Source organism: Carettochelys insculpta, chromosome 3 (assembly GCF_033958435.1).
Source record: "Carettochelys insculpta isolate YL-2023 chromosome 3, ASM3395843v1, whole genome shotgun sequence".
Taxonomy (NCBI): Eukaryota; Metazoa; Chordata; order Testudines; family Carettochelyidae; genus Carettochelys; species Carettochelys insculpta.
The window spans coordinates 42,286,329-42,312,480 of NC_134139.1; the positions used below are offsets into that span (position 1 = coordinate 42,286,329).

At 43.0% G+C, this 26,152-nt stretch overlaps 1 protein-coding gene across 2 annotated transcripts in view; it reads right to left on the minus strand.

The window, feature by feature from the left end:
• The window catches only part of HEATR5B (HEAT repeat containing 5B), a 98,694-nt gene that overhangs the window by 8,372 nt on the left and 64,170 nt on the right, over positions 1-26,152 (minus strand). Inside the window, exons 27-34 of one of the 2 annotated variants that reach the window (XM_074989683.1) lie at positions 23,980-24,159; positions 20,738-20,975; positions 12,063-12,323; positions 10,652-10,779; positions 8,108-8,252; positions 6,450-6,719; positions 4,860-5,084; positions 2,300-2,451 (exon numbers count right to left, since the gene is read on the minus strand). In XM_074989683.1, the coding sequence (XP_074845784.1) occupies positions 2,300-2,451; positions 4,860-5,084; positions 6,450-6,719; positions 8,108-8,252; positions 10,652-10,779; positions 12,063-12,323; positions 20,738-20,975; positions 23,980-24,159 (1,599 nt within the window). Of the gene's footprint in view, positions 1-2,299; positions 2,452-4,859; positions 5,085-6,449; positions 6,720-8,107; positions 8,253-10,651; positions 10,780-12,062; positions 12,324-20,737; positions 20,976-23,979; positions 24,160-26,152 lie in introns of those variants that run through there. The other variant, XM_074989684.1, reaches the window with a different exon arrangement.

Genomic DNA, 26,152 nt, shown 5'->3' on the forward strand with positions numbered 1-26,152 from the left:
AATTTATTTCAGTGTTTAACCATCATGACACTGAGGAAGCTTTCTCCTAATGTACAACCTACATCTCCCTGGCTGCAATTAAATCTATTACTTCTCATCCTAACCTCAGAGGCTACGGAGAATAATTTTAATATCAAGCACACCTATCCATTCAGGCTTTTGCCTGAGGTTGTGGTTTCAGTGAAGTGGCATTCTTTTATGGTGCAAGTATTTTTAAAGACGTTTCTATTTCATATCATTTCAGCTTGTTTTTAAAGATGTGTTCTTACCATTAATGTTCCCGAGGACCAAAGGCAGCAATAGATATTTTATATATTGAAATAAATAACAAATACAGACAACGGAAAGTAGAATGTGTTTCCCTTGCTGACATACAAAACAAAGTGTGTGGACACAATATGGTTGATATTAAGCTACTCCCTGTTGTTATCAAAACAGTGCTAGAAGAGTATTCATTACAGATGGGGTGAGAAAAGAAGAGAGGAGAAAAACAAGCTTCTCCTGTTGTCTGTCTTTATGCAGAGCTGAGAGGGATAGCTGTAAGGGCTCCTTAGCACACTACACATTTCCCTCTCCACTGTCTCCATCAGGAGGAGTTCCTGTTGTTGTGACTATTGAACCAGAAGAAGGGACATGGCCTCAAACTCTTTTCCATCTTAAGAACTTCAAGTAAAGTTTTGGCAATTGCTGAACAGCAACAAAGCATAGAATCCAGCTCAGTCTGGAAACAGATGACATCGCGGTAAGGAAGGACACTCAGTGTCAGAATTCTAAATGCCTAAATATGGTATGCATTTTTTGTCTATTTTACTCTTCAGGAAATCTGAATGCCTGTGTGAGCACACACTATATAAAACCACAGGAACCCGCCCCCCCACCCCCAAGAAGTGAACAAAAGAGAATGAAGTTTAGATCAACATCAAAAAATAAAGATTGGTGATAACAAAATAAAACATCTACAAAACTGGACTGGAAGGGAAAGCAACAATGAAAAAGAAAAGGACCATATAAGTTCTTTCTTAGACCTGGACAGAATTTTCTCCTCCCAAACCCACTCCCCTAAAGGTGTACAGGGAAAGCAGTTTTAGTTTTATGTTGTCATTACTCAGAGAGCTGAGAGAAGGGAAGCTATAACATGGCAAGTAACTACTGATTATATTTAACCTTTATAACCAATATTTCTGTCAAGATCAGTGCAGTCATTGTCCTGACAAATGTAAAGAAAATAGTCAATTCCTCTCTATCTCTCTCACTTCCTTTCAAGTTAATAGTATTCAATTTAAACGCAACTGTAAACTGGATGTAGCTGATAATATCGTGTGAATTGTTGACTGTGTGTCTCTAGTGATGACAAAAGCTCTGCCTGTGGAGGGAGGAAGAGCAAACAAGTGCAGTATGTCAAACCAAAAGTACAAAAATCACAAAAAGGGGTTGTTTGAGAGGTTTCAGCCTCTATCCCAAGAGCTTGTCCAACTGTTGAACAGGCATCCATACGGGCGTGAAGTGAATTCTCTGACCTGGGCACTACAAGTAATAGTGGCCCTGTGCTATACATGCATTTGGGAAACATTCTTCCACAGAAAATTACTATTTGTAAGCTGCTGCCTGAATATTTCTATAATTGCTCAAGCTGATTTCTACATGCCAATTACATTTCACTTCAGGCTAAGTGAACATATTTGAGCCAAGTCATGCTGCAATTTATCATGTTTGCAATGGATTAGTTAAAAAGATAATTTACAGATAAGACAAAGCATAAAAAGCATAAATGAGTTTGCAACAAGATAGTAACCATTTTCAGAGGGCATCTGAAATTATATGCATATGCAAATCAGATGGCTGCATACTTGAATTGCACACTCAAAAGGAGTTTTGTACCTATAAGTAATATAATTACAATTTTTGTACATCTATAACAAGAGAATCACTTCAATTTGGTACCTACTCCTTACACATGGAAACAGGAGTTTGAGTTATATTATGAGGAAGTAGTATTAAAATAAACCAGAGAGTCTAGAGGGTTTTTTTTGTCCCAGTGGTCTTTCTCTTTCTAAAATTCTCATACTAATGAAGATGTAACTTTTTAATAAATCTATATAAATCAAGAATTTGGCACAATTGAAAATCCTACTGCAAATGTGCTGATGGAATAGGTTAAAACGACAGTTAATTTGACAAGCTGAACTGGTTACTTTTTGAAGTGCAGAAACTGTAGAATTCAGGGAATTCAAAAAATGTTGCATTATTTCTTATGTTAACCATCCAAAATATTGTGCACACTCCCACATAACAAGCTTACCCAAGGATCACAGGAATTCAATGCATTTTTAAATCTGCTAATGCAGCCGTTTTGTAAGGATTGCACTCCAATTATTTCTGTACTTGCAGACCAAAGGAACAGAGCAATAGCTGTAAGCATGCTTACTTCATCAAGGATAAGCTTTGTGTCTTCTGAAAAACAAGAAAAACAAGCTGCGCTTATTGTTAAAAGTCTTAGACTTGTTTAGTAAATCGTAGTGTGCAAGGATAATTCATGACAAAAAGATTTACTTGAAAACACTTTATTTAATATGTGCCTATTCACCATCACAAGAATGACATTTTTACTATGAGTGGTAGCAACTGATATAGCTAAGGTTGCTTCAGGTGATTAAAATGGTTTAAAAAAGAGATAAACTAGGGTTAAACTTCCTGAAATTTTCCCCTATGAAGCCCAAATTATTCGCGCCTGGTCTCTGACCACAAGTATATTTTTCTTGTTTAAAGTTAAGGCAAATACAACTGTGCTATTTCTGAGCAGAAAGATGGTGTAAAAACATGATACTGTCCCAATTACAAGCAAGTCTCTTGCAAGCCCTTTCTGTGGTTGAAATGGCTGTGATTTAGAAACCTAAAATCTAGGGTGGGAATAGCTTGCACTAAGGGGAAGGGTTCTAGAGTGATCTCTTGGAAATGAGTTGTGATTTGCCTGTGTTATTAAGCCTTTTAAAATTTTGCCTTTTTTTCCCCCTAAAATCATTAAGTGTGCGACTTTATTCTCGCCTGAAAAGTGAACTGAAGCTGTGCAAACCCTTGCCTCAGTGCACATACCTGGCAAGGATTTAAATGACGTCTTCTAAAGGCCACAGAAAGTCTATAAAAAGAGTCAACTGTGCATATGGAAAAGGGGACTTGAAGGCCCTTGAGCCAACGTGAAATTGAGAGAGAAAATTTTGATGAGACACGTGAGTCAGGAGGCCACAGGAAATTAATAGGGGTTTGGTTTGGAAAACTTAATTCAACATTTTTTCTCTCCAACACCCTAAAGTATGGCATTGTGTAATTACTCTCTTTTCCCTTCAATTTTTACATGACCTGTACTGCCACACTGTTTCCACCTTCACCTGTTCAATTTATATCAGGCTCTGTGAAGGAGCAATGGAATGATTTTAGTGGATATACTCTCAGCAGGCAAATAACATGTATCTGACTCTCTCTTTGGGTGAGACAGCATGGATAGTACTGCCCATTTGTTCTTCTAGGACAGAAAAGGGGCTTGGATCAGAGGAAGCTGGTTGAAGCTCAGTGCTGACAAGATTAAGATGTTTCTGGTGGGTCAGGCGAAGCATCTGGGGCAGTGGCAGGGGTAGGGCTTCCCCATTATTGAAAGAGTCACTCAATCCTTTGTAAAGAAGGATTTACAATTTGGAGATGCTTCTGGATCCTCACTTCTCTCTGATTTCTTGATGACGTCAGTGGGTAATTTTTTACCCTTCTATATTATGCTAAACTATGCTGTGACCAATTCTCTGATGTGAATTTGCCAGACATACAAGCCTGTATTATTTCCCATTCAATTATTATTTCCCATTCAATACTGTAATGTTCCCTCTGCTGAAGACTACAAGAGGTTTATAATACCAATTCCCTTAAAGCACCACCAGCATCCAGTTTCCTTGAGTGACAGCTCCAGGTATTGAGTTTGACCTATTGCTCACAGCTCTACACCATTATGGTTCTGCCTACCTGAGACATTGGCGCTCTCTCTCTATGTAGAGTTTTGTCAGTTGCAATCTGATTCTCTCTGTGCAGACAGATATTTTGGGGTAAAAGGAAAAGTAGGGTATAATCAAAGATGATACCTAGTTTACAGGTTAGGTGACATGGAAGAGGATGAATGGTCAATGGTGACAGAAAGTGAGGAAGGGACTGGGAAAGACAACAAAAAATTAACTTGCTTGTGAGACAGCCAGGAATTTTCAGAGACACAGGCTGAGATGCAGGATTGGCAGAAGAGAGACAGGTCAGGAACAGAGAAGTAAAATTGTGAGTCGAATATACAGAGATGGTAGTTGAAGCTGTGACAGTTGATGAGGTCTCCCAGAGTAAATGCCCAGAAACAGAAAGTGAGCATGTGAAACACTTATGAAAACATGAGAGGCATGGAAGGACTTCTAAAAAAGACACCTAGGAAATGAGTGGAGCTACAGAAGCAAACTGATTTGTAACAACCAAGTAAGGACAAGATTTCAAACAAAAGGCTATGACCAGTATCACTAAAGGCAGCTGAAAGGTCAAAAGTGATCCACCATTCAAGCTTGAGATAAACTGCAATGTTCTAAAATCAGCATTATATTCCACATTAAACACATTACACATACAGTTCACTATAATGCAGAGTTTAGGCAGACCTACGTTTGCACTTAGATCTTTTCACTGTTTTACAAGTTTTGGCTATATTAAATTACAACTTTTCATCCACGTAATGCTAATCTCATACACAGCCTATAGTACATTATATACAAATACCAAACACTCACTTCTCCATAACAGAAGCTTTAGTTTAAAGCTGCTTAACTGGCTGAGAGTAAACTACTTACCTGGTTGGGAGTATTCCAAGATAGATGCCAGAGTGCTGCGGATCAGACTGGTCCACCGCTTATGAATTTCCTCAGTCTTGGCTATTGGAAGAGTTACAATAGTTTTTATCCCCTGAAGAGCTGCAGTGACTGGGGGTGAGACCTGATTATCCAATGATTTTACTGCAGTTTCTTTCAATACTCTTGTAATCAGAAACATGATTGTAGGTAATATTGTCATACATCCTGAAATAAAAAATAAAGTGCATTCTCATAGTTAACCCTAACTCCAGGCTATTGTCCACAACTTCTTTATAGTCCCTTAGCAGAACAACTTTTGCTAGCAACGGATATACCAAAATGTACTATACTTTGTGTGGGAGCAAATATAATTCAATAATATCTTCACAATGTTAACAATAATTCAACCATATTTTAACAATTAAACTAAGAAATAGGATTATATTCAAAATGTATAATCTGATCACATACATCATTTGGAGTCATTTGTGCTGTTAGCAATTCAGGAATTTATAACTCAGCCATTAAAAATTTGCTCCAAGTTGACAAGGAACAATTAAAAAAAAACTGGTAAAGAGCAAAAGGATGGTCCAGTGGTTAAGGCACTAGTCTAGGACTTCAGAGACCCAGATTCAGTTCCTTCCTTTGCCTGACTTCCTGTATGAGCTTGGGTAAATCATCCAGCTTTTTTAATGCCTATTTCCCATCTGTGAAATGGAGATAACAATAATTCCCTGTTTTACGAGGTACAAATACAGTGACTATTTTGAGATACTCGAATACTATGGTAGTGTGGTGCCACCAAACACCAAAAATAGATAGATAAATTATTCTTCTTCCTTGATTAGGACTTTCTTTTGCATCCCAACTAGAGCACAGAAGAGCCTATACACACAGCATTTGTACTTCATACTAAAAGCCAGGAAAGTGGGCAGATATCTTTCTGATTAAGGAAACCTGTCCAAAATTTCTTGTAGTGGCCCATGGTCTCATTCCTTAACTGGTCTGAGAGGTCATCAGATGACAAAAGTGCTCTATTCCACATAAGGAACAAGTAATGCTGCTTCGCAAACACTCCTTTACTCAATCATTCCTGAAAGCAAGAAAAAATTGAACCAGGAATGAAATCACAGACTTCTGCATGACAGCAGTGCAAGACTGTAGGCTACTGTACAGACTTTTATTTTTCAACAGTTGCCACCTCTTAATCACTAATTTGGACTGCAAAACAATATTTTTCAAAAATTTTCTCTTGAATTGTTATTAATTTGCATCTCACTAAAGGCTCAGTCTCAAGCACTGTTAAACATCTGAAATGTCAATGTAATTACTTGCACACATGAGAAAGACCTCTGCTGTATTAAAAAGAACAGGACATACAGTGAAAATTTTATCAGTGCAATTTTCCTGACATCCCATGGCCTGAAAAGTTACCCTATCTGCTCTAGAATAGAAACCTCACCATCAATAAATTGGCTTTACTTTAAGTTATCTGCAACAGAGATAACCTTAGGTCATTTCAAATTACAGGATTTTCTTATATTCTCATAAAACCTATTTATTTATGCATATGAAATTAAAGTAGAGTACCGGCTGGAGAGCACAGAGAAGGCAAGTCAGATAGGATGGTAACAGTGGCAGCCACAAGGCGAGCACTTTCTTCAGAGAGCTGGGATTTGGCAGAAACATGACTTGGAGAGTCTGACATTTTTGTGCTTAGATATGGCATGTGCCGTACTAGGATAAACATTAGTAGTTCCATGGCTGCAAAGACGAGAGATTTTCCAGGCACAAGACCACCAGTCTCACCACCTTCTCCTAAAACGTGGCACGTTTCTTTTTCCTTTATGTCATCTTCATCTGCATTGAGAGATATTTGGTTAAATAGTAAAACAAAACCAGAAACAAAAATAAAATAAATAGTAGATAACATACACTGCAAGGTAAATAATACTTTGAGAAGGACTTAAAGTTCTCATTTAGATATAGTGTCAGACCAATCAGAGAAGTTATGAAAAATACTACTTTTAAAGTTACAAGATGCTGAGGGAGTTTTATATTGCCTTAAAGGTTTTGGGATCAAAATAACACATTAAAATTCTATAATGAGCCCAGAAAATGAAAAAAAACCAACTACAACAACAACAATTCCTGAAAACAGTTGCTGTTTCATACGGTTTAAAAAGTCTTGTGGTAAAATTACCATCAAAAGATGCCAACTTCTGCATCTGAAGTATATTAACGCAGGTTGAACTTCTCTAGTTCAGCACCTTCGGGAGCTGAACAGCAACAAATGAGAGAATTTGCTGGACCACAGGATGTCAATATTGTCTAGCAGCAATCCCAACATTCCCAGTCCTTATGGGCTCTTAGAAGACATTTAGGGGTAAATTACAGCTAAACAGCAGCAAAGAACACTGAGAGCCAGGACTGGTGGCTGAAAACAAATTTTCTGGTCACAGAAAACTTGGCCACTTCCATGACAAGTCCAGCTAACTAAAATCATTCAGGGTTATGGATGCAGCCAGATGAGAGTGCCAAACTAGAGAGGTTCAACCTGTACAAGTTTTCTCTCATTATCTCAGTTATAAACAAATAAGATTTTTGTAGAAAAGAAAACTAGAACCATTCTAATCTGAAATGTGATTCTCTAAGAACAGTATCGTAGGACTCTGCATACTGTCTCTACGATGTATCCTATGTGCTTAGAACCAAATGTGCTCAGTTTATAAGCCTTTTTTTCTGACCGGCAGACCTACAAGGCACATACCCTCCTTTGCCATTGCCATTAATGAAATCTAGTAACTAAGCTTTCAATACGCCAATATAACTCCTCTGAATTCAAATGATATTTAAGTGAACACATGCCTGTTCACTGCCTGCATGGATTTGGAAAGATGTAACTTATTGGGCTTTAATAAACAATTCTATTAATACAGAAAAATATATAAAATACATCCTATGGTCTCTTAGGTGAGTTGATTTGTTCTACAGCACTAATGAGGAAAAAGCAGTATGGTTCATCCCAACAAACACCCTGAGAAAGGGCTGAATGAAGATAACTAAGGATAGAACTATGAATATATTGAACAGATCTGCGGGATAAGGAAAAGCCATTTTTACCTAGTCAGTTTTCAGAGAAGAACCATACTTTAATAAATGTGAGTTCTTCTCCTAGTTAGGAAATGAGTTGCTTTTCCCTCTGAAAATTCTAACAGTTTTAAATTGGTTTGTTTTTAAAGCCTTACTCAGAGTGTTCCTTTTTTCTTGCAAATAATCTTGAGCTGCTCTCACTATCTGCTGGACAACTCCAGTAACCAGCAACTGGACTGCAGGAGGATCCCAGGTCAACAAGAGTCGATGCAGCACACTCAGAAGTTCAACACCAAGGAGCTAGAATAAATTAAAGTATATTTTTTAAATCTTTTAAATGTAAAAGTGAATGCTTTACAGCCCCCGGCAAAATGGTTTCTGGTTAACATACTGTTGTTATCCATAGAATATACTTCTTCAGTTTTAGAAAGCAGTTCTGTTAGTATTAATTATTTTTCAATTCACTTCCTAGAGAATCACTTCTCATGCAGTCCTACCCTTAACTCTGTTTTATCATTCCTTTACTCTGACTGTTTTTTGCCCATCATAACCTGGGATTTTTTTAAAAAAGAGCAAAAATGGTTAAATCTAATCCCAAGAGTGTAGTTTGGGGGATTTACACTTACAGTTGATAATTAATAGGTACTCTCCTCTTGTTCTCTCATTTCTGTATTCATGACAACATTTAAAAAGAGAAAAAATTATAATGGGTAGTGTGTGCTGATACACGAGCCTAATGGTATTAAATGGATGTATTTGGCTGATTTGGGCAATTCGCTGTCTTTTAAAAAGTCCTATTTTTTCACTTTAACTGCTTGAAAACCAATGTTGCAATCTACTGAGGGAAATGGAGGCAGATCATCTGCTGTGATTTAGTGGGCATTAACGAGAAAAGAGTGGGTGACAAGTCCACTGTCATGATCTTGAGAAACTCTGAACTGTTATTAAAAATTAAACACAAGCCACCAATTAAAATGGAAATGCTTTTTACAGATCCCACTCATTCCCACACCAGATCAAGGCAAATTAAACAAAACCCATAACCTCCAACATATAGAACATAGTTCTACTCTGACAAAAACTGATTATTTAAGTTTTTCTTCTTTAATTTAGTATTCATCTCTCTCCCTAGGAGATTCCAGTATGCTGGTTATAGAACAGGGATCGGCCGGGGCGGGGGGCACTCAAAGATTTCGGCAAGTGGCCAAGGGCTGTATTTTTCTATGGAGGAGGTGTGGGGTCTGGGATGGAGGTTGGGTGCAGAAAGGAGCTCAGGTTAGGCGATTCAGGTGCAGGCAGCCTTGCTGACAGAGGATACAAGGGGGCCAAGGGCAGTTTGCCAGGGCTTGGCATTTCAAAGGGGCCCAGAGCTCCTGGCCATTGCCGCTGCTACTCCAGCACTGGTGATGGCTAGAGCCCTGAGTCCCTCTGAAACACCGCAGAAGTGCTGCTCTGCATGGCTTTGAAGACTGGGGAGTGGAGAGGACTCCCTGCCTGCCCTGATTCAGGTGGTGGTAAGGGCTGACTACTCTCATCCCACCTCTTCAGCCCAAGGCTCTATCCCTTCTGGGGGTGTGGAGCAGGGCCTCCCCACACCTTGCCCCCAGTAGCTGTCAACCCCACTGGGTGCAGGATAGGGTCTGCGAGGAAGTATGGGTGACAGAGGGGGTTGTGACCTGGGGTAGAGTATTGGTGTACAAGAGCGGATTCTGGCCTGGTGTTGGATATAGGTGCGGTTGCAGGGTCTGAGAGGGAGTTGTAATCTGGGCAGGAGGGGAGGAGGGTGCAGAGGGTTCAGGAGGTGATCTAGGATAGGGGTTTGGGGTACAGGGTCTGGGAGGGGATATGGATGTACGAGAGTATTCTGATCTGGAGGAGGGGTCTAGGAGAGGGTGCATGGTCTGGGAGGGAGTTGGGGTCCAGTGCCAGAGGCAGGCTGTGGCCAGAAGGTGCTTACCTAAGCAGCCCCTAGCCAGCACCACTCTCAGGCATGCTTCCATGCCGTCTAGTTGCCCCAGCCCACTGGCTGTTCCATGTGATTCTCCGGAAACTGTACAATGGGAGCTGAGAAATTGTTCTGCACTGCCCAAACCCCAGTATACTCTCTCAGCTCTCACTGGGGAAATGGGGAGCACCCAAAGCTCTCCCCCCAAAACACAGCCCAAGGGACTGGCTGTGGGCTGGACCAGAAGTCTTGGCAGGCCTGTTACAGAATACAATGACTGAAGAATATTTACAGTAGAAGTGCTCAAAATTTTTGGCTTCAGACATTTTCACTAAAATTTTGTTATTTATTCAAAAATGGAACTTTTGGGGAAAAAACTGAACCGCCATCTTTTACAAATTTAAATCAGAAATTTTAAATGAAAACATAGCACTATTTTTGCTTTGCAAAATGTTGTTAGAGCTTTATTTCTGAACACTTAATGTAATAAATTTATAATTAAGAAATCCAAAGAAAATGGAAAAAATAAAAAATCGGATCATTATGAAAAATAACAAAAACATATTAAATTTGCCTACATTTCTGCAATGCTTTTCTCCCTAGTTTTTGATCAGCTTTGAAGTTTCAGGGACACAGACATAAAGAGCATACAGATCAATCACCGAATACTTATATGCACATGTATCTAAAAAATATAATAAGCTATGATTCCAACATCAACATCCAAGATATAATCAGGCGTACAGTACCATACCTGATCCTCTGCTATATGAATTCTAGCACAAGGGGAATCCAGTAATGTATGCAGTGCCTGTAAACAAGATGTGACATGTTCAACAGGCTCCTCGGGCCTGGGGGAACAGAGGAATTGTATACTAACACCTGAAAAGAAACACACAAAAATCTCACTTCTATACCAATAAGATGAGTGTTGTTCACCTAGCACATTTACGTATTTAAACAATGCAGCAGCTGGGTTCATTTGAGGGGTTTATAAACACAAAAGTTATAAGCAAGTTTCACTTTTGCCATTGAGAAATATTCTTTACAAAAGCCAGATCAGTTACTTTCTCCCAGTAGAGCCAAGACTAAGATAGTAAATAATTGTAGTCACTAACCTACAGATCTAAAAAGGAAACTAGTGTGTGTCATTTGCTTTTTCAAGTCCATAAATTAATGATCTTAAGTTTCTTTATATTGAAGAATTTTAACTGGAAAAAATAAGCTGACAAAAGAAGAGATGTCATCTTCTGGTATGACCTGGATATACAAATACAATTCCTCAACAAACATTTGTATTCTTATTACAAATTTTAAAATTCAAATAATCTAAATTCCAGAACTTTCATACACAATCTCTGTGAAGAACTGCCACTGCTTTCAGAAAAAAAAATTATCTATTAAAAACTAGTACATGTTGATTTATTATACAAAAGTCTCAGAGTTCATTATATGACTGTCAGTGCACCACTGTTTTGCTAGTTAGCCACATCTGTATAGTGTGGATTAAAAACCACTTCAAGATATACACAGATAAATATAGAGCATACAGCTAAGGCAGATATTCCAAATTCTACAAATCTATACACCTAGAAATTTCCATGTCCCGCATCACCATGATACCAGAGTGCCTCAACTACTAACAGATGTTTTCCTTACAACACCCCTGTGAAGTAGGAAGCACTATCCACAAGTCCACAGAGGCACAGCAAAAGCTGAGTGACCTAGCCAATGTCATACACATTATGATCTAATCAGAAGGTATGATTTAATGTAGCTCATGATTCTAAAATTACAGAAAGAACACATATCTAAAGCAGATAATTTGTGTCATCTGACCTATAATATAATTATACTAAAGGTAGATACCTATTTATTTTTATCAATGTAAAAATCAGATCTAAAACTAACCAGAAAGATTTCATTAAAAAGGACACAGAACAGTGTTTTTCTCAACTATAAAAATCATGGGTTGCCAGGGGCTGTCGCACTAGAATGGCCATATCGTCCATTTTATACTGGCTAGATTTCAAGATGGTGTTCTTTTAATGCAATCACACTGTGGTATTAAAACAAAAAGCAGCCAAGTAGCACTTTAAAGACTAGCAAAATAGTCTTTTTTTTGTGGTATTAAACTTTGAAATATGACCTCATAAAGCTCTTACCTAAAATCAAATGCATTCTATCTTTGTTTATCTCTGGCAAAGATTTAGTTGTAGGTGGTGTTCCAGGTGCCTGGTTTAACACACTGGATGAAACACGTTTCTGTGAATTAGGCATTGCTGCAGCTGCTTCTTCTGGTGACTCAGATGCATTAAATCCTGCACTGTTTAGCCAAAGTGCTACTGCATGTAGGATTGGAGCCCAAGAGTTCCGGTAGTGCAGCCTAGCTGTATCAATTGTCTCTGGAGTGTAAAATGCACCACCTGTTAAATTAGCAAAGCAAATGTTAAATAGCACAAAAAGTACGTGTGTGTGTGTGAGACAGTATATATTGTAAGTATACATACGTAGGGTACATTTGCTGATGTAGATATTCAAGTCTGATCCTTGTTACTACCACCTGCAGCACAAGCCTCCATGCTAAGAGGACGAGTAGGCATTTGTATCAATAGGCTGTCCCTATAGGACTTCCTGTTCTTTGATAGGAAATTATTTTTTTCTTGTAGTTGATAATGTAAGACTAAACTTCCTCCCTTTCCTAATTTTCTCCTATGCCACACGTGACTGAGGGAAATCCACAAAGACAGCACAAATTGACAAATAAAAACATAATACAATCCAAGAAACATCAGCAAAACAAAAGACGTTAGCCACATTAGAAATCTTACCGATAAAAAGCCAAGTACTAACTCTATATCTGAGTCATTCTTCTCCTTATTTAAGAATACCCAGTTAAGATTCCTTAATTATGTCCCACTTACAAACAACAGCTTAAAAACAAATACCCAGTCTGAAAATTGTTACATTTGTTGAATATAAACTGCCATGAATTTATAAAAAAAATTGCAAAGTTATTAAAATAAAACTTTTTTTCAAATACTTTACTTGATTCAGCTGTTTAAAATATTATAGTACACTGTAGTTTTATGGGCACTTTACAGCTTTCCGTGGATTAGAATGCATTAGAATTCATTGATTTCCTCAACAATTGCCCTAAGCCTTCTTACATTTGAACCACTGTCGCATGTGTGTAAAGGTATTTTTCTGAGTTGGACTATGAGCTTTTTCAAAGTAAGGACCTTATTTCTTCATGTGTTTGGTAAAATACAATATATGCCACTTATCTAAAAGACTCTCAATCCTGCAAACCAGACTATCCTTAACTTTAAGTTGTCCCATTGACTTCAGTTAATTACTCACATTTGTAAAGTTGAATGTAAGCACTGTTGCAGGACTAAGGGATGTTTATTATTAAATAATCGTGATCATTTTTATTACTATTTGCTCATGTATTATAACCTATTATTCAATTCTCAATCATTTACTAATACATTATCCTTTATATTAATTCTTAATCATTACTATGCTCAGTATATTTATATGTTTATATTTTCTAAAGTTTGAACATAGGGTAAAATTTCAAAACATGAGTGACTACTTTTAGACACCTAAATCCATGTCTAGTCACCTAAAACCAAGTTGCATGATTTTCAGGAATGTTGAACACTCAACTCCCCCACAAGCTACAAATACTCAGGATCTCTGGAAAAAAAATCAATTTTACTTTAGATAACTAGACATGGAGTTAGGTAATCCTGGATATGACTAATTGTGTTTTACATAAAACACTTTTTAAAAAACAGTAATCAGAAAAAAGAATAGCATAAATTATATATTATGGGAGATCTTAGGAATTCAATGTATTTCAAAGACTTGTTTCATTCAATTTAAAGAGTGAGCAAAAATTTTTAGAATAAATTACACTTGGAGAATCTTTGTGTACTCTCCTGTTGCTATAGTGCTTTGCAGAAATAAGAACTGCAATAAATGCTAACAAAACCTGATGTGTCACTGAAATGCCAGATAAAGCTATGACTAAGTTTGAAATTCAAATTAAATATATTGGCTTTGTTCCTGAATAGAGTGTTGAAACTTCACTAGTATTCTTTCCACATAATCTTGAGCTCATTTGAGGACTCTAGTGAAAAAAGAAAGGTTACTCACTGTAGTAACGGTGGTTCTTCGAGATGTGTCCCCGTGGGTGCTCCACATTAGGTGTCGGGCTCGCCCGGCGCCGCAGATCGGATCTTCCAAGCAGTTTCTGCCAGACCACGCATGCACTGGTGCGCGCTGCTCCCTTGCACGCTCCTGGCCACGTGCGTGATCCGGTCCCCGCCAGTTCCTTGACCAACCGCCTCAGATGCTCCTGGAAAACACTAAACAGAGATCCGAAGCGAGGAGGATGGGCGGGTAGCGGAGCACCCACGGGGACACATCTCAAAGAACCACCGTTACTACGGTGAGTAACCTTTCCTTCTTCTTCGAGTGTCCCCATGGGTGCTCCACATTAGGTGACTACCCAGCAGTAACCCAAGATAGGAGGTGGGTATTCGGATTATGTGCAGCTTGTCCCCGAGAGGACCGCTGTCAAGAGACGGGTATCCTCTTGGAATACCCTGTGAAGGGCGTAATGTTTGGCGAAGGTGTCATAGGATGACCAGGTCGCCGCTCTGCAAATGTCTTTTAGCCCAACACCCTTGAAAAAGGCTGTTGATGCCACCACCGCCCTAGTGGAATGAGCCCTGGGCGTGGCCAGTAAAGGAGTCTTTTTGAGTTCGTAGCACATTTTTATGCAGGATACGATGTGCTTCGAGATTCTCTGCGAAGAGAGACATTCTCCTTTCGATTTGGGAGCGAGAGAGACTAGGAGTCTATCTGTTTTCCGGAAGGACTTGGTCCTGTCTATATAGAAGGCTAGCGCCCTCCTCATGTCCAGGAGGTGTAGGCGCGCCTCTTTGTTAGAGTTATGAGGCTTTGGATAGAACGAGGGTAAAACAATAGGTTCGTTAATATGAAACTCAGAAGAAACTTTAGGAACAAAGGCTGGATGCAGCCGTATGGTTACCGCCTCCTTGGAAAAAACAGTGCAGGGTGGCGTTGCCATAACTGCCGCAAGCTCGCTCACCCTGCGAGCTGACGTGATTGCTAGAAGAAAGGTCGTCTTTATCATAAGGAGGCGGAGGGAAACCATGGCCAAAGGCTCGAACGGTGGTCCCGTTAGCGCATTAAGCACCAGGTCCAAGTTCCACGAAGGTGGAAGAGGTTTCCGAGGGGGGCATAGGTTTACCAACCCTTTGAGGAACCTGGTAACCATGGGATGGGTGAACACCGTGTGCCCTTCCTCTTCGTGTCTGAATGCCGAAATGGCGGCAAGGTGGACCTTTAACGAGGATAGTGAGAGTCCTCCTCTCTTGAGGTCCAGTAGATACTCTAATATTACAGGTATAGGCACCGAAAGGGGGGCTAGCTGTTTAGTAGAACACCATGCCGTGAAGCGAGTCCATTTCTGCTTGTAGGTCTTCCTGGTGGAAGCCCTCCTGCTACTTTCTAGGACTTGTCACACTTCCTCCGTACATGTGCTCTCTAGGGAGCTGAGCCATGGATTAACCACGCTTGTAGTCGCAGGCCTTGGGGGTGCGGATGCACTATGGACCCCTGGGCTTGCGTGAGCAGATCCGGTGCCACCGGAAGGGGCATCGGTGGACGGTCCGACATGCACAGGAGTAGGGGGAACCATTGCTGTCGATCCCACGTTGGGACCATCAGGATCATTCGGGCTCCTTCCCTCCTGGCTTTCTGCAAGACTTTGTGGATCAGCACTGTGGGAGGAAAAGCGTAAAGCAGGGGGCCCCTCCAGGAGATCGCGAATGCGTCCCCCAGGGACCCCCGTCCCAGTTCTGCCCTGGAGCAGAATCGTGGGCACTTCTTGTTGTGTTGAGTGGCAAACAGGTCTATCTGGGGAAAACCCCATGTGTGAAAAATTGGTCGTAGCAGATCGGGACGGATCTGCCACTCGTGCATGAGTGCGAAACGCCTGCTCAGCTGGTCTGCCTTCACATTGTGAGTGCCTGGTAAGTACGAGGCTTTCAAGATTATATTGTTGGCGATGCACCAGTTCCATAACCGGACCGCTTCCGCACATAAGGCACGGGACCGAGCTCCTCCTTGCCGATTTATATAAAACATGGTGGAGGTATTGTCTGTACTGATCCCGACTACTTTGCCTTGTACATGGTCTCGAAAGTGTCTGCAGGCGTTGAACACTGCTCTGAGCTCCAGTATATTTATGTGCAGTGACTGCTCCGTGGAGGACCACAGCCCTTGTGTCACCTCTTCGCCCATGTGTGCTCCCCACCCTATGAGGGAGGTATCTGTAGTAAGAAAAACCGGATATTTGTGGTTGGTGGAAGGGTACCCCTGTTAGCAAGTTCTTGGGGTTTACCCACCATTGCAGGGATTTGCGCACCTCTGTTGTGGGCGACACCACCCTGTGAACGGTGTGTGCTGCCGGTTTGTATACGCTCGCCAGCCAGTGCTGCATGCTGCGCATGTGTAACCTGGCGTTCTGTACTACGAACGTCGCTGCTGCCATGTGGCCCAGCAGCTGTAAGCATGTCAGAACCGGCACCGTAGGGCTGAAGGTGATGACTTGCACGAGGGAGCCGATGGCCCGAAAGCGTGTCTCTGGTAGATACGCTCTCGCTGTAATAGAATTTATGCGTGCCCCTATGAACTCTATGTCCTGTGTGGGGTCTATCTTTGATTTTGCCAGATTGATAACCAGGCCGAGCAAAGAGAACGTGCCTGCTGTGACGCGTATCATGCGTAGTACCTCCTCCTTCGAGGCCCCTTTGAGTAGGCAGTCATCCAGATACGGGAATATAAATACCCCCTGTCTGTACAGGTAGGCTGACACCACTGCCAAGGTCTTGGTGAAGACTCTGGGGGCTGAGGAGAGGCCAAACGGTAGGACCTTGTATTGAAAATGTTCTTTGCCTACCATGAACCGGAGGAATCGTCGGTGAGCCGGATGGATAGTTATGTGAAAATATGCGTCTTGTAAGTCGAGGGCTGCGAACCAATCTCCATCGTCTAGTGCTGTAAGGATGGAGACGATTGTGATCATCCGAAAGCGTTGCTTGCGCAGGTACTGGCTGAGGCCTCGAAGATCTAAGATGGGCCTCCAGCCTCCTGTCTTTTTCTCTGTGAGTAAGTACCTCAAGTAGAACCCTTTCCCTTGCAGTTGCTCCGGCACTCTTTCCACTGCCCCTATGAGCATGAGATGGTCTACCTTCTGCTTGAGCCTCGCTACGCGGGAGGCCTCCTGGAGGTGGGGCCTAGGTGGAGGTCGTGGCGGTGGGAGCGACTGGAAGGGGATGGCGTACCCCGTGGCTATGATCTCCAGCACCCATTTGTCTGTGGTGATCCTTTGCCACTGGTCGTAGAATGGTCGGAGGCGATGGTGGAACAACCGCTTCGGATGACCTTGTGCGATGGTAGTGATGGCGCAGCCCTGGATCTGTGTGTCAAACTTGTGGCCTTTGGCCCTGCCCCGAGGATGCCCGCCTCTGTTGGGAACGTCGCCTGGGAGTTCTGTACTGCTGGTGCTGTTGATGTCGCCCTTGCTCGTAACCCCTGTGGTACTGGGGACGCTGTGGCTGGTACTGGTACCGTCTTTGTTGAGGGTAGTACTTTTTCTTTCTGTATGGAGGGGTGTAAATCCCCAGGGTCTTAAGTGTGGCTCTTGAATCTTTACTGGAATGAAGGACCGAGTCAGTTGATTCAGCAAACAGCTTCTGCGAGTCGAAGGGAAGATCGACGATCTTTGCCTGCAGGTCCCTCGGTATACCCGAAGTCTGGAGCCAGGACTCTCTTCGCATCACCACTGCCGTAGCTGTGGAGCGTGCTGCTGTGTCCGCAACATCCAGGGCGATCTGAACTCCCGTCCTCGAGGCCGCATAGCCTTCTTGCACGATGGCCTTGAGCACCGGTTTCTTGTCCTCTGGAAGCAAGTCCATGAGGGAGGTTAACCTAGTGTAGTTGTCGAAATTGTGGTTCGCTAGATGCGCTGCGTAATTTGCCATTTGCAACAGTAGTGTGGAGGAGAAGTAGACCTTTCTGCCGAACAGCTCTAGCTTCTTGGCATCTTTGTCCGTTCCCCCTGTCTTGAATTGAGATGTCTTTGATCTTTGTTGCGACGACTCTACCACCAAGGAATTTAGTTGTGGGTGGCTGAACAGGAACTCCATGCCCTTCGCCGGCACGAAGTATTTCTTATCCGCTCTCTTGTGGACAGGTGGAATAGTCGCAGGGGTCTGCCATATCATAGTGGCGGACTCCGAGATTGCTTCGTCAAGCGGTATTACTATTTTGGAGGAGGCCGGAGGTCTCAGATTTTTGAGGAGCTTATGGTGTTTCTCTTGCACCTCTGCTGTCTGGATGCCTTGCGTGAAGGCCACCCTTTTAAACAGCTCTTGAAACTGTTTGAGATCGTCCGGAGGATGGACGTCCCCCGGGGCCGTAGCCTCGTCCGGGAAGGAGAGCGAGGAACCACTAGGATACGCCTCTCTGGACCCTTCCGGTTCCTGTTGGGAATGGTACATCCGCTCGCTGGAAGCTTGCAAGGGAAAATCTCGGGGTTCCATAACCAGTTCCCCCTGAGATACTTGAGTCTCTATCCCCGTTTGCGATTGCCCCCGGGGATACGGGACCGTCTGTGGGGATCTTTCCCTGGTAGACTGTCGGTGGTGTCTATGCCCCACGTGATAGGGACAACCATGGCAGCATGGGCACTGTTCTTGGGAAGGTGACCTGGACCACTCCCTTGGTGCATACCCCCTGCGTCTGGGGGAGCGAGATTGTCGAGAGACCTGGGACACTGGAGAGAGCGATTTGTGATAGTACTCCAGCAGCTCAAACCCCAAGAAGGGTGAAGGTGGTCCCAGCCAGGGTGAGGCTGGTTGTAAAAATGGAGACGGGGGCTCCGGGTAGGCTAGGGGGGACCCCTGCCTTCTAGTTGGAGTCTGCAGCATGAGCGGAGGGCTGAAAGAAAGCAACTCTGCAGCCCTGTCTGGAGAGGGGCTGCGGTGCCTTGTTTTCTGTGCAGCCTTCCCCCTCCCTTGAGGGGGTGGCTCCGCCCCCTGACGTGCAGGGGATCTTGGCCCCGTCTGCGCCGTGCTCGGCACGCTCATGGGCGGTGCCGCACGGGTGTTGTCCTCCGGTGCCTGCAGGCTGCGTGCCTGCGCGCTCTGCACCGCCGGTTCCCCGGGGGTCGGTGCCGCTGCCTACGGTGCCGCCGGTACCGGCGCTTGTTTAGCCGCCGCCCTGCCTGCGGTGCGGGGCGGCTGTTTGATTATCGGAGGCTGAGCCGCCTCCACGTGGCTCTCCATGCCGCCGCCGATCAGCTGTTGCTGCGGCTGGGGGCTGTGCGCTCCTCCCGTCCAGCTCGCTGTTGCTGCTGGCAGGGATCGGGTTGGGGAGCCTCTCCTCCGTTTTTGCGCTGATGGGGTGAGGGAGGTGGCTTTTCTTTTATGGGCCCCGGAGGGTCCCTCCTGCTGCGGCCGCTCCGGCACATCTGGCTGGAGGGCCTTGTCGAATAGCAGCATTTTAAGCCGCATCTCCCTATCCTTCCTTGCTCTGGCTGTTAATTTTGCACAGAAGGAGCATTTCTGCGTGACATGGGACTCCCCCAGGCACCTTATACAGTGACTGTGCCCATCAGACGCTGGCATTGCCTCTTGGCAAGACTCACATTTCTTGAATCCTGAAGAGGACATTGTTGGTGAGTCTTTTAGTTGTTAATGGGGTACTTAGCACCTTCTCTGTGCTGTTTCCCCCTCTCGGATAGCCTGCCGCGGCAGGAGGGCTAATGGCCCTAGGCTCCTGGCCTCCGGTGCTCCGCTTGTTACTAGGACCGGACTGAATTCCGTCCCGCTTGTTGTTTCTTGTTTTTTTGTTTTGAAAATAACAACTGGCTAACTTAACAATAGACTAAGAACTTGAAAACTTTAAAGAAAACAGCTAAAACCATTGAATACGCTAACTTGGCCGTAGCCTAGTCGGATTCCGTCTGCAGCCGACGGCGGTAAAGAGGAACTGGCGGGGACCGGATCGCGCACGTGGCCAGGAGCGCACAAGGGAGCGGCGCACACCGGCGCATGCGCGGTCCGGCAGAAACTGCTTGGAACATCCGATCTGCGGCGCCGGGCGAGCCCAACACCTAATGTGGACCACCCACGGGGACACTCGAAGAAGAAGCTTTGTTATGGTTGACATGAAGTTCTAAGAGTAAGTTAAATCACTAACCTTACATTATTTCATCCCTATAGAATAGTTATTACAGGTAGCAGAGATTTTAATATTAGTTCTATTATTCCAGTTATTAGAAAGACTAAACATGGCAGTTAACACAATCTGGCTCTACAGATGAAGTGTTATGAATATAGCACCAACAGAAATCTTCAATTGCTGTACATTTTTCTAAAGTAACTTCTCTGGGAAAACAAAAAGCCATAAATGAAATAAAAGTTCTTTGGCATATCATACAAAACTCAGTTGTTTCACCACAGCCGTAATAGGTTATCTCAAATGCTTGATGCTGAAATTTCAGACCACCACACAAAGCATTTACTTCAGCTTTGCAGCTTCCTTCTACACATAAGAAGGTATGCATCCAAGTGTGGTATCTTATCGTTATGTCAGAGTTTCTGTAAATGCAAGACAAACTTGGAAAGCAAGTAATTTACGGAATAAACTAAAAATGTCTCCAAAACTTCCTTACCAATATCTTTATTCAGTCTTTCATTGCCGTAAGTGAAAAAAGAATAGTTGTACTTACCATCTGGTGGAAGCTGACTAGCAAATTCAGCTGGTAAAGTCAGAAGAGCATAGTCCTTCAAAGCAGCTAGCCAAAGGCGACTAAGAATAGGCAGCTCAGGTTGTACAAGTGTTATCAAACTGTCTGGAGGCAGCTCATCTACAGTACCAAAATCCTCATCATCATCATCTGTATTTTTTATTACCCTCTTTGGTTTGGTTTCTGCTTCCTTTTTAATTTTCATAGCTACAACATACACCTATAAAATTGATACAAATTTTGTGCATGAAAACATCAAAAAAGAGGGAAAAAAACCCACCCTCTCAATCAAATGACAAACTGCACATATAAATGACCTTTATGTTACCTGCTATGGAATATCATAGATAGTTTTCCATTTTTGGTGACAATCTGAGAATACTCAAAAAATTACCATAAAATACTATTTTGGAAAATCACCTGCTTTACAACAAATGGAAAAGAGGCAGGAAAACATGGCAAAGCTATTAGGTTTTATCAGTCTATATTTCCAAACTAAACCTGAGTTTCTTGATAATATTCACAGAAGATACAAAGCCAATTTGGCTACTCACACTTTTAACCTGAAGAGTGTCAATTAGGGCTCTTCTCACCAAAAAATGCTCCGATTTAACCAGATTCAATCCATTTAATTAAATCCTCCCTTGTAGGTTTACTGTTACATCCATTTAGTAAGGAATAAAATAAATTAGGTTCATTCAGGGAATCAGGGTCACTTTCTGTGTATAGCTCTTCAGCCTTGTGAATAAGCGTTCCTTCTTTATTTTTTATTGCGTAAAGGTTGCACCTACAAAAAGCAGCACTCTCTGGTCCAGCAACATCTGTGCCATACCATGGATGCTCCTGGATCAGAAAGCCTGGGAGTAGAAGGGCAACCTGCCAGCTGCAAGGTGGTGGATAGCCCAAGGCCTGAGCCCTATGGCAGCCCACAGCAGAAAAGGGCCAGGACCCTTGCCGCAACAGTGCAGGGATGGGGTTGGAGCCCTGGGGTGGCTGGGATAGAAGCTAGAGTGCAGAAGCAGCTGAATTTGAGCCCCAGAAGGGTCAGGGGCCAGAGACCCAGAGGATGAGGGGGGCAGAGTCAGAGTCCTGCTGCAGCCTGGGGTTGTCCTGGCCAGGACTGGAGCCCCATGGGGGGCAAACCGGAGCCCCATGGCAGCATGGGCCAGACTGGAGCACCCCACAGCCCCGGGGAGCCTGGAATTGTGTGGGGTGGGCTGGAGATGAAGCCCAGCACACAAGGCAGGCTGGAGCCCAGATGCAACTCTGAGGAGCATGGGGGCAGATTAGAGCCCCATGGCAGCTGTTCAGGGACTAAGGCCAGAGCCTCCCAACAGCCTGGGACCAAAGCCCTGTGGCTGTCCTGCGGCAGCATGGGCCAGGATAGCAGAGAGCCCCATAGCAGGCTTTGGCCATCCAGGACACAGCAGGTGGGCAAGAAGCTGGGCTAGTGGGGAAATGAAGCACGTGCCTTGGGGGCCCATCGCAGACAATCTTTTCTGGTATGGTAAATTCCCTCGCTTGGGACTGTTTAGGTGCCAAATATGATCAACCAAAGAGGTGCAACCTGTATTATTCTTTAGAAGGGTCTGTAAGTTGGTATTTGTAGGACCAAAGATGGAGGGCTGAGGGAAAATTTAAGAGAACTTACATAGGATACACATGCAAATAAGCAAAAAAATGCAGGGGGAGGGAAGATGTGCAATAGGAAAAGTAGTGTTTTTAGAAAAGAAATATAGCAGACATATGTCCCCACACAACAGATGCTTTGCTTCAAATCAAAGCTGAAAATAGCTTAACACTGAAGGGCTGAGGCACTAATACTTTTCTTATTTTCTCAAAATGACTTCCACAGAAATTACATGCAAGAAAATCTAAAGTATGTTAACGTAATAAAGAAAACAAAGACTGGCTTGTGCTCAGCTTCTTCAAAACACTTCTAGTCCTCTAGTCACTAGAAGTAACACTTCATAAAACAATACACAATGGCTTGTATAGCAAAGTTCACAAAAAACAGAATCTTTAATCATTTTTATCCTTGCATTTCAAAATTTTTAGTACAAATAATTTCAAAAAGCTTTAGTAAGACTTGGACCAACCAATACATGTTCAATTTGGTATACAATATTCAGGGTCCTCCATAATAGCTTTTAAGCCATTCATGCTTATTAAATATACCCACATTAAAAAAGTAAGTCACAATACAGTAGTTTCAGCCAACAAAAAGATCATCATAATAAAAAATACAGATTAAAATGTTAAACATGAACATTTTTACACCAATTTATAGATCAATTAGACTGTCTGCCAGTACAGTATTAAAATTTAAAAATATTTTTTCTGTCCAATAATTTCTCATTCTTGCTGTCTCATCTGACTCCCATATTAATTTTCTACCTGCTTTTCAGATGTACTAGACTCCCACTGTCCCTTCAGCTTCACTGGTACTGTAGTTGTGGGACCTCCCCCTTCTGAAAATGAGGCCATTTTTCTACAACCTCATCAAACTACACACACTGCTAGACTGACAGTTCATAATGCTTAGCCAAACATTCACACAGTTTCGCCTAAAAGTCCATTTTAATTTTACTCACACAATTGCCCCACCATCAGAAATACAGATTAAAATGTTAAATTAAATCTGAACTTTTTACTGCAATTTAGAGATCAATTTTGTGATTTAGACTGTCTTTGAGCACAGTAGTCTTATTTGTGAAATCTGTCATTTTTAGATACTTATTATGCTCCTTGGTATCATAACATTCCCAAACAATGATTTCAGTAGCCCTGTATTTTACTATTCTCTATGTGGAGAATTCTTAACTAATTAACTGTGCTTTGCTTCCACCAGCTCATCGCAGAATTTTGTGTTTAAATTAACAAGTAAGGGCATGGGAAAGGAAGTGACATCTGAGCAAGTCTGGAAATTCTGCAAGGGCCTGGGTGTGCACAATGGAAGGGATGGAGGAAATGTGGAGGCGTGGGAAGGAGAGAGACAGACGCAACATGACAAATGTGTACAAGTTGGATAGAAAGAATATGAAGCATTGCAGAGACAGGCATGGGGAAGCGTGAAGAAACAAAAGCCTGGGGAGAGTGAGATGAGCTGGAAAAGATGGAAGGTTTGGGGCTGGTTGGGCAGCTATCTAAAAAGATGAGAAGTTGCAGCTATGCTACTATAACTAATCTGAGTTAAAAGGTAAATATTAGCACTGGATGTTTACCTCAGCCCAAGCTTTCAAGACTGCCAGTTTTTCCATAGTTGTGGCACTCTCTCGGTAAGGCTGACTGGAGGACCCCTTTCCTGCTTGCACTTTGTCCAGGGAAGAAACAAGGAGATTGTGAACTCGGCGAAGATCATTCAGGTCACTTACAACCCCACTTCCTATCCATGTGCTGCATACCTATGCAAGAAAATTTTAAATCATTCTCAAAGATACCTGTTCAAACAAGCACAAAATTTATGCAAAGTTAAAATCTTCCTGTAACATGATCTAACAGTGAATCATCCTCCTGAATACATATCCTTGATGCTGTAACACCACAGAATGGAGCCTATTTAAGAAAACCCTCAAAATTTACAGATTTCCAATGCAGACAATATCTGTGACAAGCCTTGTAATAATTACTAGTTTTGGCTACAATTAGTTGAATAATGAATCTTCTCCACAAATCCTTCCTCAAAAAACAAAAGTTGTGAACTAGTGGCATTTTTCAATATTCCAGCATACTGGTAAGATGATGATGGACGACAGATTCATTCTGTTTATGACAACCCATGCCTCCTAGGAGATGGGAAAGCAGTTTTCCCCCACCTTTTGTTACTGAGTCAAATGGCACCTAACTTCCCCCTGGGCTCAACATTATCTTCACCCCAGTGGGTCCCCCCACTCAATCTGAAGGGAATGGATGTTGCTACATGTCTTCCCAAGTAATGGGACCCTCCACTCTTCTGCAAGGGCCATGTTAAAGTGCAATTTTTATACCTCTGGCATCTGGAAGGGCTTCCAGCAGGATATTCACACACACATGAACAGAGAGGTAGGCACAGGACAGCAGTTCCCAAGCTATTTTCCAGAGGAACACTGGTGTTCCACGAGTTACGGCAAAGTCTTCTGGCATTGAAATTGAGTAATGGCCATCTCTTCCCCATTCTCAGGGAAAAAAATTAATTTTGTGATGGAATTTTCTCAATTTTACAGTTTTCTTGAAATGATTATATAGTAACCAATTTTGTGTGTTTTGTTAATGTCTGGTTTCATTATTAGTTGTTGCGTTGAGCTTACTGTACAATAATTTAATTAATATTATTATTAAATATTTTGCATTAGTAATATTCTGCAGAGAGTGTTGTGACGTCCAAGTGTTTCATGACCAGAAAAAGTTTGGGACCACTGGCATAGGAGAATCTTAATCCACTTTATCATAAAGAACAGCAGCAGACTCCCCCCAACACACGGGGAAAGGGAGTGGAAGATTTTTGTGTATCTCCTTCCCTGAAATAAGATCAGGTAAGGGGAAGTTACTCACCTGTAGTAATGATGGTTCTTCGAGATGTGTCCCCGTGGGTGCTCCACAAGAGGTGTCGGGCTCGCCCGGCGCCGCAGATCGGAATCTTCCAGCAGTTTCTCCTGGATCGCGCATGCGCCGGCGCGTGCCGCCCCCCCTGTGCACCCCCAGCCGCGTGCACGATCCAGTCCCCACCAGTTCCTTGACCAACTGCCTCGGATGCTCCTGAAAAACACTAGACAGAGATCCGAAGCGGGGAGGATGGGCGGGTGGTGGAGCACCCACGGGGACACATCTCGAAGAACCATCGTTACTACAGGTGAGTAACTTCCCCTTCTTCTTCGAGTGGTCCCCGTGGGTGCTCCACAATAGGTGACTACCCAGCAGTAACCCAAGTAAGGAGGTGGGTAATCGGTTTATGTGCAGCTTGCCCCCGAGAGGACTGCTGTCGACAGACGGGTATCCTCTCAGAATATCCAAGGCAGAGCATAATGCTTGGCGAAGGTGTCATAGGATGACCAGGTCGCCGCTCTACAGATGTCTGTTAACGCGATGCCCTTGAATAAGGCTGTTGATGCCACCACCGCCCTGGTGGAGTGAGCCCTGGGCGGGGCCAGCAAAGGAGTCTTTCAAAGTTCAAAGCACATTGTTATACAGGGCACAATGTGCTTTGAGATTCTCCAGGAAGAGAGACCTTCTCCTTTTGACCCAGGAGCGAGAGAGACTAGAAGCCTGTCCATTTTCCAGAAGGACTTAGTTCTGTCTGTGTAGAAGGCCAACGCCCTCCTCACATTTAGGAGATGCAGGCGTGCCTCCTTGCCGGAGCTGTGAGAATTCGGGTAAAACGAGGGTAAAACTATTGGCTCGTTAAGATTGGACTCCGGAGAG